Source organism: Nicotiana tabacum, chromosome 23 (genome assembly GCF_000715075.1).
Source record: "Nicotiana tabacum cultivar K326 chromosome 23, ASM71507v2, whole genome shotgun sequence".
Taxonomy (NCBI): domain Eukaryota; kingdom Viridiplantae; phylum Streptophyta; class Magnoliopsida; order Solanales; family Solanaceae; genus Nicotiana; species Nicotiana tabacum.
This window is the reverse complement of record NC_134102.1, coordinates 4,908,839-4,921,237: the sequence shown is the minus strand read 5'-3', so window position 1 is coordinate 4,921,237 and position 12,399 is coordinate 4,908,839. Positions and strand designations below refer to the sequence as shown.

Here is a 12,399-nt window from a genome sequence, read left to right as displayed (position 1 = left end):
ATGACCGGGTCCATCGGGCCCAATGTAAAGGTATAAGTATAAACACTTTGGTATCCCTCGACATGGGTGGTGATGACTTCATCGGGGTCAGGGATCATTATACCCTTACCGGCCCAATTGCAGTCTTTCCAGACCTTAGGGAGGACTTCTTTAGTGATCGAGCATATGTATCTCGAGACCTCCTCACACCAGCCTTGTACAGAGGAAGGTTTTTCAACCTTGAAATTGGTGTTGATCGAGCATCCTTCGGGGATGAACATTTTCAAAGGGGGTTCCGGTACTAGTTCATCGACAGCAGTACGTGAAACAATCTCCTCGGTCTCAATAGCCGGCCGCGAAGTATAAGGGATTTTTTTCTGGGGAACGGTTTTGGAAGTCTTTGCCATTTCTTTAAAAGATGGAGAAAGAAAGGAAGTTGAAGGATTGTACTTGTTGGCTTGAGATGAAGATAAACAAGAGCTCTTGCAAAGAATCTTAGATAACTGGAGTGAATGTGCTAGAAAGTATTGAAATTTTAAGGGTACGAGGGTAGAAGGTTTGGATGTAAAGTTAAAATGAGCAAAGGAAGAAGTATTTATAGTATTTCAGCGACGGTGGCCGACCGGCGGCTGACATTCATTTAATGTCATCGAGACTTGACTGACGAGACGTTTCAGTTATTTTGTCACTTTTGTTACGGTGTATCAAAGTGAGAATCAGAAGCTCATGTCGTTTTCTCGTCGTCTACTCTCCGAAAAACGAGGGGACTATCTGTATACGGTCGAAATCGAGCTCGTGGTTCATCCTAGCCTCCGACATGGTAAGCCAGGCTCGAGACATGACAATAAAGGATTGAAGATCGACCCCAAGTCCCATCGGGCTAGAACCCACAGATAGGATGCCTGCCTTCGAGAATATCAAGGCCATGATCCCGGAACTGATCCTAGCCTCAAACGACTTTAAAGAAACATTGTCAGCATAGCCAACGGAAGACCGAAATATCCGTGGCCGGCCGGATATTATGGCGGGAATCTCGGCACGTATCGATAAAGAACCAACAATCAGTAAATCAAAAGATTTTTTTTACCTTTTATAGAATTGTACCTAAATTAGGACTCCTCTACTATATAAAGGAGGTCTGATATTTCATAAAGTATATTGTAGCACGCATTCCAAGGCAATATATCATTATTTGTCCTGTTATTAGTTCTTCTGCTTTCGTTGGTCAGTGCTTGTTGTTACGAGCCTAAATCGAGGGCAAATATTTCACTAAGGCTTAAATCCTCTTCCTTGTGTGGTTTGAACTTACTTCATCCTTATTTATTTAATTTGTCTTTATTTATTGTTTTGTATCAAATAAATCCGCGTATCCTCAAAATCACTTACAAATTTAATTGTTATCCGATTTTAAAGGTAAACAGTATATTTTTAGTCGCTCCCAAAAAATAATAATACATAAAATATATATATTTTGTATATATATGTGTATTATATAAAAAATATATATATACATACTTTATGCATTTTCGGCTGTCCAATGCAATTAGTTTCCCCACCGACTAGTTTTGCATTTTGCTCGAAAGAGTATTCTAGTAGCTCTACTTTTAGATAAATGAAATGAAATGGGACCGCTTAATCAATGACTACTATCGCCGCCTGCATACTGTACAGTAAGTCAACGCGGAGAAAATAAGAAAAACCCATCCACACAAATTTTCAACTAACACCACAGTCGCCATCCTCAACAACTATCTGCTACTAACATTTAGACTCTGACATAATAATAATGAACAAATCAACCAAGAAAAAATATATCTTACAGTTTCTTCAACCATTTTTCACATCACATAACAAACAAACTTTTCAAGAAACACCAAAATCTCGCTCTGATTATGTTGTGAGATTGACTAAATCTAATCCATAAACTCCGAAATAGAAACAAGTTTTCGCACTTCTAATACGCGATAGGATATTGTAAGTTACAGGAAACATTAATCTTGCTACCACAATCCACTTAGATTATAAGGAACAGTAGCATGATCCATTGAGATTCTAAGTGACAAAGATACCTTACTAACACCACAATCGTGATTCAGCTTGCCTTGCTGTCGCGATCCACTCAATCGATTCATTGAGATTCTAAGCAACAGTAACCTTGCTACCACGAATCCATTGAGATTCTAAGTGACAAAGAGACCTTGCTACCATCACAATCGCAATTCAGCTTGCCTTGCTGTCGCACCACGATCCATTGAGATTCGGCTCTTTGTTTTCGTTCTCTTTGTCGAATTCTAAATGTTAGAGTGACCTTACGACCACGATCCATTGAGATTCGGCTCTTTGTTTTCGTTCTCTTTGTCGAATAGGTAAAGTAGGTATACAAACCACTTTACCTACAAAACAAGGAGACAGAGTAGAGAAAAGAAAGCAACAAGGACATGCTAGTTTGGTGCAAAAACCGCTGATTTTGAGAGTAGTTTGGTGCAAAAACTGCTGATTTTGAGAGTAGTTTGGTGCAAAAACTGCTGAGTTTGAGAGTAGTTTACGGTACTAAAAGTCTTTGAATTTTCAGGCCATTTTTTTCTTTATTCTCAGGGTATGGGATCTTCTTTTATCTTATTTATCACCACCCTTTTCTTATCATGTTTTCTTGTACACTCAGGTCCACTTTCTTTTCAACCATTAACACCAAATTTCACAGCTTCATTTCTCAATTTCATTGATACTTCTGGAGCTTTCTTGTCATCAGTTAATGGAACTTTCAAAGCAGCAATTACAAACACAAAATCCCAAGAAAGATCCTACTACTTTGTCATCATTCACTCAGAATCTCATGTTGTTGTTTGGTCAGCAAATCGCAATTTGCCCATTTCTGAATCAGCTGAGTTGCGCCTTTCTGTCGATGGCCTCGCTCTTTTTGATGATTCAGGTGAGCCCATTTGGTCAACAAAGCCATTGCATTCGCGTAGTAGTAGTAGTAGTAGTAGTAGTAGTTCTATTTCTTCTATGCAGCTTCTTGAATCCGGAAACTTGATACTGATGGATCAGTTGAATAATAGTCTGTGGGAAAGTTTTGATTTTCCGACAGATACAGTTGTTTTAGGCCAAAGATTACCTGTTGGGAAATCGTTGGTTAGTTCGGAGGAAAAAGATGAACTTGAAGAAGGGGATTATGAATTCGCGGTGGCAAAGAATGATGCAGTGTTGCAGTGGAATGAAATGACATATTGGAAATTAACTATGGAAACTAAGGCTTTTAGAGATACAAATACTCAAGTGGAGTATATGATTATAAAGAGTAATGGTTTGTTTCTTGTGGGGGCTAATGGAACAGAAATAGCTGCCCAAGTGATATTGGAAGAGTTAAAATTTCCTGATTTTAGGATTGCTAAATTGGAAGAGAATGGACAGTTCAGTGTCAAAAGATTTAGTAAGGGAAATTGGCTGTCTGAATTCAGTGCTCCTTCTGATAGTTGTCGCGTCGCTTTCACTTGCAAGAAGCTCGGAGTTTGTGATGGTGGGAGATGTTCTTGTGCACCGGGGTTTCGTGTTAGTTCTGAGGTAAATGGTAGTTGTGCTCCAATTGATAGAAATTTAGTAATGCCAGATTCTTGTAATGCATCTTTGAATGTAAATGTTACTGAATTGGGAAATTATGTTTCATACTTGAAGCTGGAAAATGGTATGGACTATTTTGCTAATGATTTTACTGAGGCTGTGATGCGTGATGTTAGTTTATCTGTTTGTCAAGATCTTTGTTCTAAGAATTGTTCTTGTTTAGGTATTTTTCATGATCAGTCCTCAGGGTCATGTTATATGATCGAAAATTTTCTTGGTTCGATTTTGAGGGGATCGAATTCTGGTAGTGGAAGAGGTAGATTGGGATACATTAAGGTCATTTCTGAACCTTCTTCATTTGATCCAAATGATGACTTAAGTGACAAGAGGTCCAAATTCCCCGTCGTTGCTATTGTTTTACTTCCTTCTTCTGCGGTTCTCTTTATCCTTGTGATAATGGCTGGGATAATATGGTTAATGAGAAGAAAAAGATTGTTGCAAAACTCAGGGAAAGAGTTTGGCCGAGACGATTCTTCTTTGTCTGGTGAGCTTGAAAATTTTTCCATACTAGGATTGCCTGTGAAATTTGATTATGAGGAGATAAGGCTAGCAACTGAAAATTTTAGAACTCAAGTTGGTTCTGGTGGATTTGGAACAGTATATAAAGGTACACTTTCTGATGGAGCAGTTGTTGCTGTCAAGAAGATGAAATGTCTCGGGGCTCATGGGAAAAGGGAGTTTTGCACTGAGATCGCGATTATAGGGAGGATTCACCATGTTAATTTGGTGAGTTTGAAAGGATTTTGTGCACATAGGGGAGAAAGGTTTCTGGTGTATGAATATATGCAACGAGGCTCATTGGATCGCACACTTTTTGGACACGGACCTGCCTTAGATTGGCGTACCAGATTTGAGATCGCGCTTGGAACAGCACATGGGCTTGCTTATTTACATGGTGGTTGTGAGCACAAGATCATACATTGCGATGTGAAACCAGAAAACATACTCCTACATGACAACCTGCAGGTAAAAATATCAGATTTCGGGCTTTCCAAGCTTCTTAATCCTGAGCAATCTAGTTGGTTTACTACCATGAGAGGAACTCGAGGCTACTTAGCCCCCGAATGGCTGACTAGCTCAGCCATAACAGAGAAATCAGATGTTTATAGTTATGGAATGCTACTGCTAGAAATAGTACGAGGGAAGAAGAACTCCTCGATTCAACCACCGAGTGACAGCACTGAGAGGAATAGGCTTTCTCCTTCTTCGCTTGGCTCAACAAATCAGCCAATCTATTTCCCATTATTTGCATTAGAAATGCATGATGAGAAAAAGTACCTGGAGCTTGTGGATCCGCGGATTCTGTGGCATGTGAAAGTTGAGGAGGTCGAGAAGCTAGTACGTATAGCTTTATGTTGTTTGCATCAAGAGCCAACTCTGAGACCAACAATGGCCAATGTTGTTGGCATGTTAGAAGGTATCTTGCCTTTAGGCGAACCACAGGTTCAATCGCTAAATTTTCTGCGATTTTATGGTCATAGGTTTACTGAAGCATCGATGATCGAGGGGGATCAAGATGTTAATGTGTTTGAGTTACATCAACAAAGCAGGAACTTTAGCAGTACGAACAGTAGCTCTTACAATTCATTCTCTTATATGTCTTCACAGCAAGTATCAGGTCCTAGATAACACTAGCAAATCTGGTTTTTTTTGTATATGTTATATCCTATATTGCACTACTATACTGCTATTTGAATACTTTAGCTGTAATATGATGGCTGCACCTCTTTTGTAAGGCAGTAAAAAGACTAGAAGTAGAAGCTTGTAGTCTTCAATTTCTTGTACATATTAAAAACTTCAAGAGCACCCCTTTTGATGATGAAGTTCCTCTTCTTCTTTTTTTTTTCTTTTTTTTGGTAATTTTTGTTTTTGCATATGTACTACTCGAAATTCTCAATTTTGCCTTCGGTTAAACTTTTGGTCTATTATACCATTGTCGCTAGCAAATCGCTCGTATTTGCCCTTGCTACTAATGGAGCTCTAGCATGAAATGGGTAGACTCTACGTGTCTAAATTTTTTTAAAAAAAGTTCAAATTTAAACACTCACACACATATCTAATTTTTTACCATGATTCAAAATTACCCTTGAGTTGGAGCTCCGTTAGGGGTCAAAGGCAAAATGAGACTTTCCTAATGCAGAGAGTAATATTAGATCAAAAGTTTAACGAAGGACAAGGTTGTTCAATTTGAGGACAAGGTTGCTCAATTTGAAATGGTACAGAAACAAACTTGACTCTTATCCTGATAAAGAATGAAAACTGGACAGCAATTAGCAGGATGCCATATAGCACGTTTTGGAAGGACGTGTGGCTAGGGCTCAAATCCTGATTTCTCAACCAAACAACAAGCAGTTGAACTTGTCTCAAATATGCTCAAAAAAAAAAAAAAAAAACATTTTTCTGTCAAATCCTTCTTTTGCTCTTTCCTAATATAATTTTTCTTTTATATTCTGGTTTCCAAATATACAAACATGGACATACAAGCGCAAGTGTTCTCTTAACAAATGATAGATAACTCACTTCCTCAACTTCCCTTAATCCAAGATCCATTCCTAATACAACAACTGCGGCAAAAACAATAGCCGTTCACCTAATCGCTTAAACTAAAAATAGCCGGCGGATGTATAATTTACATATAACTGTGTATAATCTATGTTTACCGACTCGAAATAGTAACCAATGAAAGTGACCGGCTAATTGTGTAAGAATCACACAGTTTTTGAAGAATTAACTTTGAACATGCTATATTGTGAGGATTCACCCTGCCAAATCCCATCTAGAATATAAGCAAAAAGATTTCCTTTACTGTACATTTGATCAAAAATCTCCATGTTCACTCTACTCAACTCAAGAGTGACACAAAGCAAAAAGGGAAAAGAAAAAAAAGATATACATAGCTCACCTAGCTAGATAATCCTTGACATAGATAGCAAGGGGACAAAAGGATAAAATAAAATTGGAGATCAATAACTTCACCTACCGCGTTCTCTTGGCCATGGACGATTAAGAAGTTTCCAATACAGAATGCATGGCTTCTAACACTGAGCCAGACCATTCATTCACACTTTACCAATGGCCAATATCTCCACAAAAACCAGTCATCATATAATTAGCAAACAAGAACGTTAGCCGACCATGCAACTAATTATGATCTCTTCTTGTTTCTCACTTGCCTGTCCCCATAAGCTGCCAAAGAATTAAACGGAAAAGCAACAACCAATTACTTTATCTTCATGCTCTTTCCATGTTCCTTACCCGTCGTCTACTTTAAAGATTCTACTTATAAAATCCCGAAATCTTTTAGAGTAGAGCTTTGGATCAACAGCAGATATGGAAGTGGGATCCACTTGTAATGACTTGTATGCATGTTCGAGCCTTTTGCTGATATCATAATCTTGAAGAATGTCAATAATGCCCAAGCAAAGGATAGCACAGCCACCCTGTGCAGAAGTTGACTCGCTTCCATTCCCTGTTGTATGAACCGCCCTTGCAGGCACATTTGCAGCTGAACATATAAGAGACTTCCTGAGACAACACAAGAGAGAATGTTTGAAGTTCTTAACATTCGTAAAATATTTTGAAAATGGTTCTCTTTACATCTTTTTAAATTCAAGATTGAAAAATAATGAATTGATTGGAAATGATAAATTCCGCCTGAGAGATCATTCAAGGCTAGAAGATTAACACACAGTACAGACTACAGACATAGAAACCAGATGACCATTTCTTAACTGGACTTAATAAAGGTAGAAGTTTCTGTTGGAAGCCACATAACCAGCAACTTACGTATCCCTAATTGTACCAAAAGATTGGCAGACAGAGCTCCAAATTACTGAGGGGATAAGACAAAGCCCAACATCCAACGAATGATCAATAAACGGTTCCAAACTTAGCAGTCCTTGCTATCATAACCAAGACCTTACGTTATATATCTAGAAGTTATTTGTATAACTAGATCCAAAGTCAGCAAATCACGTTAACTGTTCAACTATCAAATAGCTAAATTCTTGACATGCACATTTTTACAAGTGTCCGATGTGGTTCAGCAGTTAAGGAATGAAGGTTGATTTTAACAGTTTCTTAGTTGTTCAAGGATCTTGAATAGTTGCATTTTGATGTGCATATGGTCTTTTCGGTTCCAAAATTAGTTCGTTGGATTTTGATACTACGACCAAAAGTATGCTTACATGCACAAGAAAGAGAAGTTGATGGCTGAATACTGCAGTGGCCCAAAATAAAACTGCTTGAAAATATCCGCGTATCAAGCACATAATGAGATTGGAAGTAAAATTAAATGAAATAAAACTTCAAATTGCTGAGGTAGCTCTAAGAATATTTCATATTGTTCCTTTCTGCTGGCCAAGCATAAAGAGAAGAATTAGAAACTACAAGATGGACACTTCTAGCCAACGAAGTGCACTTTGGTATCAAAAGAAGGGATGCCTACCCAATGTTCAGCATTTCCATAATATTATATTTCTTTTATTGATTGGAAAAGAATAGAGGTAATTCCTTCAAAGTTAGGGAACCGAAGAAGAAGAAGCGCATACAGGACATACCATTCCTCCATGATCTGTCTCTTATCAGGACTCTCTGCATCACATAAGCAATAATCTTGAGCATCAGCTTTGCCTGAAAATATATCAGTGAGTATTCTCAGGAGTCATGCAATCACGTTGCACAAAAAGTATATCATAAAGCAGATAAAGAGATATAACAATTGCAATGTGGATGTACAAATATTTCCAGAATTGTTACCAGAAGGTGAGAGATTCAGCTCGTCGCCGGTGCTATAATTGCAGAAATGAACACCAATCAAAAGACTGTAATCCATGATATTCTCAGCTTCCAGAAACTGACAATCTATATCAATTTGTCTGAGAACCAGAGGAATAAAGTCAGGTTGTTCTATGAATATAAAGATAAAATGAAAATTGGACAATATTTATCACCTTATGAGCTCTTTAAACCAAGATTGTCGCAATTGAAAGACAAAGTTGAGATCAAGGTCTTTAAACGTGGTAGTCTCATCGGCCTCTCCTCCTGGCTTATCAGTTGTACGGCCATAAGAGGATCCTTTTAAATCAAAGCGCTTATGGATAACACGTCTCGAGTAGAACATGTTCCCCATAACAACAAAACGTGTCTGGTTTATACATTGAATAAGAGAGTGTAAGAACTCCTAGAAAAATATCTGCAATAGGAAATATCCACAACCTTCTTTGGAAATCCAGATAGTTTATAGCATTAAAGAAATTTCAAAACATACCTTTTGGCATCCAACCATTTTAACACAATGTAGACCAAAAAACCTTGTGACCAAGGAGCTTCTGTACTGACCAACATGTCGATAATAACTTTGAAGCATCCTAATCAGCACCTGAGTAGCATGAAAAATCAGTAAGAAGAATCATATTTGCTCCAGCAGCAATATGTTGCTATAGAGTAAAGTAGTAGTGCAAGTGATATATAGAATTGTACGCCCTATTCAAATAACTAACAGCTGTTTCTCTTCTTTCCTACCCTAAAGATTAAGTATTGAGATGTCCGTGGTCACTAACCTTAACTTCGGACTTTTTCAAAGTTTTGATGATAAATCGGTCATCTTGAGTTAGATAGAAGTTGCTGCCACTTTTCCCAGGGGAAGACAGTTCCCTAAGTGCATCATTTCCACAGATAGCTAGCATGTACTCGGCTGGATCTATTCCAAACAATTCCCTAAGCTTCCTAACAACATAATTGGGGAAACAGAAATTAATATAATGTTGAACTTTGCTCAGCCACATACCAGCAGTGCTAATACCAAAAACCAATAATTAGCTAAACATTTAACGATAAGTCAATCTCTTCCAATAAAACATGGAAAAGGTTGGATCCTGGAGTTCCACTAAACAAACTTGAAAACAATCGCTAAGATTCCTAACATGCACGAAACAGAAACAGCAATTAATATAATGTTGCACTTTGCTCAACCACATACCAGTAGTGAAAATACCGAAAACCAATAATTAGCTAAACAATAACGATAATTCAATCTCTTTCACTATACATACTTGAAAACCATGGGACAGTAGTCCTTCCATTTGAAGTCGGGGACCTGATGGGGCGGTGTAAATTTGGAACCCTCAGGCGGAAACCTTGTCCAGAACTTCTCATTAGGATCGAAATCCAAATTCCTTAGTTCTCGAGTAACTGAGGCGTGCTTCTGAGTAGAATACCTGTATAAATGCATAACATATGAACACATAACCAACTACATAAGATTCTTAAACTCAGAAAACATGACCTAAATACATAACCAACTATATAGAGTTTTTTTTTTAATGACGGAGTGTCTTGGCTAGCTTAGGCGCACCTCGACTATTCCACTAGGTACCTGCTACCTCCCACCAGCACAGGTACCGGGAACGGTATAAGGTTCTTATACTCCAAAAATCATGGCCTAATTGCTGAAGAGACAATAAAAAGTCGAGCATTACCTAATACCTAGCTGAAGACTAAGCACCAAATCATAGTTCTTATGTCCTTTCGTGATAACTTGCCCAGGTTTCTTCATTTCCACAACTTCAGGACTCTTCTGAAAATCCCCACTTTCATCTCCTTCAGAACTCTCACTCTCTTCATCTTCATCGTCATCATCATCATCATCATCATCATCCCTAGGAACGAACGCCTCCCTATTATCAACAATATCACAAGTAATGTCCCCTGCTTCACCATCCGATTCCCATATGCAAATCCTCGGCAAATTCACATTTCTTTCGCGCATATTCATCGTCACAGACGATCTCCTCAAAATCCCCCCACCTCCATTACCACCACCACCACCATTTCCACTACCAAAATTTTGTTTAGACAAATTACTTTCTCCCCACGAACCACCACCACCACCACTACTAGTACTACTAATACAAGTCCTACCATCAGGCCAACTAAAAACCCCATTTCCTTTAATAACCCCATTATCCCAATCCCCTTCATATCTTTTCCCATTACCCCAAATCATCACCCCTTTACCACACATAACCCCTTTTTTCCACTCCCCAATATACTCATTCCCATTCCCTCCCCACACATACCTCCCTTCCCCTTCTTGTAAATTCCACTTCCAAGAACCAACATACAAATCCCCATTAGCATACAACTTCTCACCAAACCCATGCTTCATATCTTTCGCCCACCACCCTCTATAAGTATCTCCATCAGCTCCAATAAATGTACCATATCCATCCATTCTACCTTCCTTAAAATCACCTTCATATGTTGCTCCTGATGGCCATGAAAACTTTCCTTTTCCACTTGCTTTCCCTTTTTGCCATTCTCCTTTATACATACATCCATCTGACCATAAATACTGACCATTACCGTGCGGCACTTTTCCTAAAAATGTTCCTGTGTACAGATCTCCGTTTGGCAACTGTTTCAGCTCAGAAGCTATAGCTATATTATCGTCATTTGTTGGCATAATGCGGCGTGAAACAGTTTCACGCATTTTTTTTCTTTTTCTTTTTTTTTTGCTTTTAGGAGCTGTAAAGAGAAGTGATACTCAGTGCTATGTTCGCCGGAGAAAAAACGGAACCGACAACATTGCCGGTGCCGGAGACTTTTTATATGTTATAGTTTTTCTCTCTCTTGCTTTTGCTTTTTTGAAATATTTTTGGTGGAATTGTTGAGCACTACTACTTTTTTCAGTAGAGAAGAGTAATATAACAGCTTTTTTGAATTTTGTTGTCTGAAATGTGTTTTTTTTTTTGTTTTATTTGGGGGGTGTACGTATACTGCATAGAATAGAATCTGTATTTTTATTTTTTTGTAAGGAAAATAAAAAAGAGAAAAAAAAAACAACGACGACTTCAGGATGTGTATATGAGTGGGGGGGTGGGTGAGTAGGGTGATTGGGTTTGGGGCGGGGAAATTAGCGACGTGCACCCATTTTCTAATGATTTTCTTTTAAAATATAAATATACAAATACAAATAAAAATAAAAATCTTTTGTTCATTTATTTTGCTAGATTGTGTATCATTTTTTTTTCTTTTTTGTTCTTGGGTTTGAGAGCTACACTTATTCCTATTCGAGTTAAGGTGAAAATAACACGGTCTAGTCAGTTTTCGGATTAGTAATCGAAAAATAGTCATCATTTGCAAAGTTATAGAAAAATAGTTATTGTTTCGTTGAAGCACGAAAACTTCCAGCATAATATGTTGGATTATGAAACTTCTGCGTATAAATTTCCAGCATATTATATTGGAACTCTAGCACGAAAAATTTCAGTAATATGTTGGATTATGGAGCTCCTCCATTTAAATTTCTCGCATATTATATTGGAACTCGAGCACATTATAAAATTTTAGCATATTATACCGTAATTTCATATATAAAAAATTCGAACTCAAGCATATTATGCTGGAATTCTTCCGGATTTTTAAGGGTATTTTTGTTCAGATTATATCTTTACATGAAAAAATGGCTAAATTTTAATTACTTTTGTAATTGTGACTATTTTTCAATTACCAATTGTAAATCTAGTTATTTCTGATATTTTTTTCCCGAGTTTAAATTAGATGTATTGTAATAAAATATATAAAAAGAGTTTACACTGACTGTGCTTTTCTTTCGTTTGAGAGCTAAACATATTCTTTTTAAAGTTTTAAGTAATATGAACTATTAGTGTAAATGTGTAAAAGAATTTTATAGCGCCATTATACATAACTTAATTTTTCTTTTTAATGATGATAACGTCTAAATCTTGGTTATTAACTACCTTTCCCTAGTACAAAATTGCTTATTCTACACACCAAATG

General features: G+C 37.5%; 2 protein-coding genes across 3 annotated transcripts; one reads left to right on the top strand and one right to left on the bottom strand.

Annotated features, from left to right (window-relative positions):
- The first annotated feature begins 1,771 nt into the window (after positions 1 to 1,771).
- Positions 1,772 to 5,420, top strand: LOC107830432 (G-type lectin S-receptor-like serine/threonine-protein kinase At5g35370). 2 transcript variants are annotated; one of them, XM_075246420.1, is made up of 2 exons: positions 1,772 to 2,526; positions 2,642 to 5,420. In XM_075246420.1, exon 2 carries the CDS (start codon positions 2,986 to 2,988, stop codon positions 5,224 to 5,226), a length of 2,241 nt encoding a protein of 746 aa, XP_075102521.1. In that variant the 5' UTR covers positions 1,772 to 2,526; positions 2,642 to 2,985; the 3' UTR covers positions 5,227 to 5,420. The 2 variants fall into 2 exon arrangements, with proteins under 2 accessions (XP_075102521.1, XP_075102520.1); XM_075246419.1 differs by having other exon boundaries at positions 2,079 to 5,420.
- A 961-nt stretch (positions 5,421 to 6,381) lies between these two features.
- Positions 6,382 to 11,302, bottom strand: LOC107830435 (phosphatidylinositol 4-phosphate 5-kinase 2-like). The gene is made up of 8 exons (XM_016657980.2): positions 10,077 to 11,302; positions 9,651 to 9,815; positions 9,159 to 9,324; positions 8,867 to 8,977; positions 8,550 to 8,743; positions 8,356 to 8,474; positions 8,157 to 8,229; positions 6,382 to 7,122 (listed from the first exon to the last, which is right to left on the bottom strand). Exons 1-8 carry the CDS (start codon positions 11,087 to 11,089, stop codon positions 6,849 to 6,851), a joined length of 2,115 nt encoding a protein of 704 aa, XP_016513466.2. The 5' UTR covers positions 11,090 to 11,302; the 3' UTR covers positions 6,382 to 6,848.
- Positions 11,303 to 12,399: the final 1,097 nt, after the last annotated feature.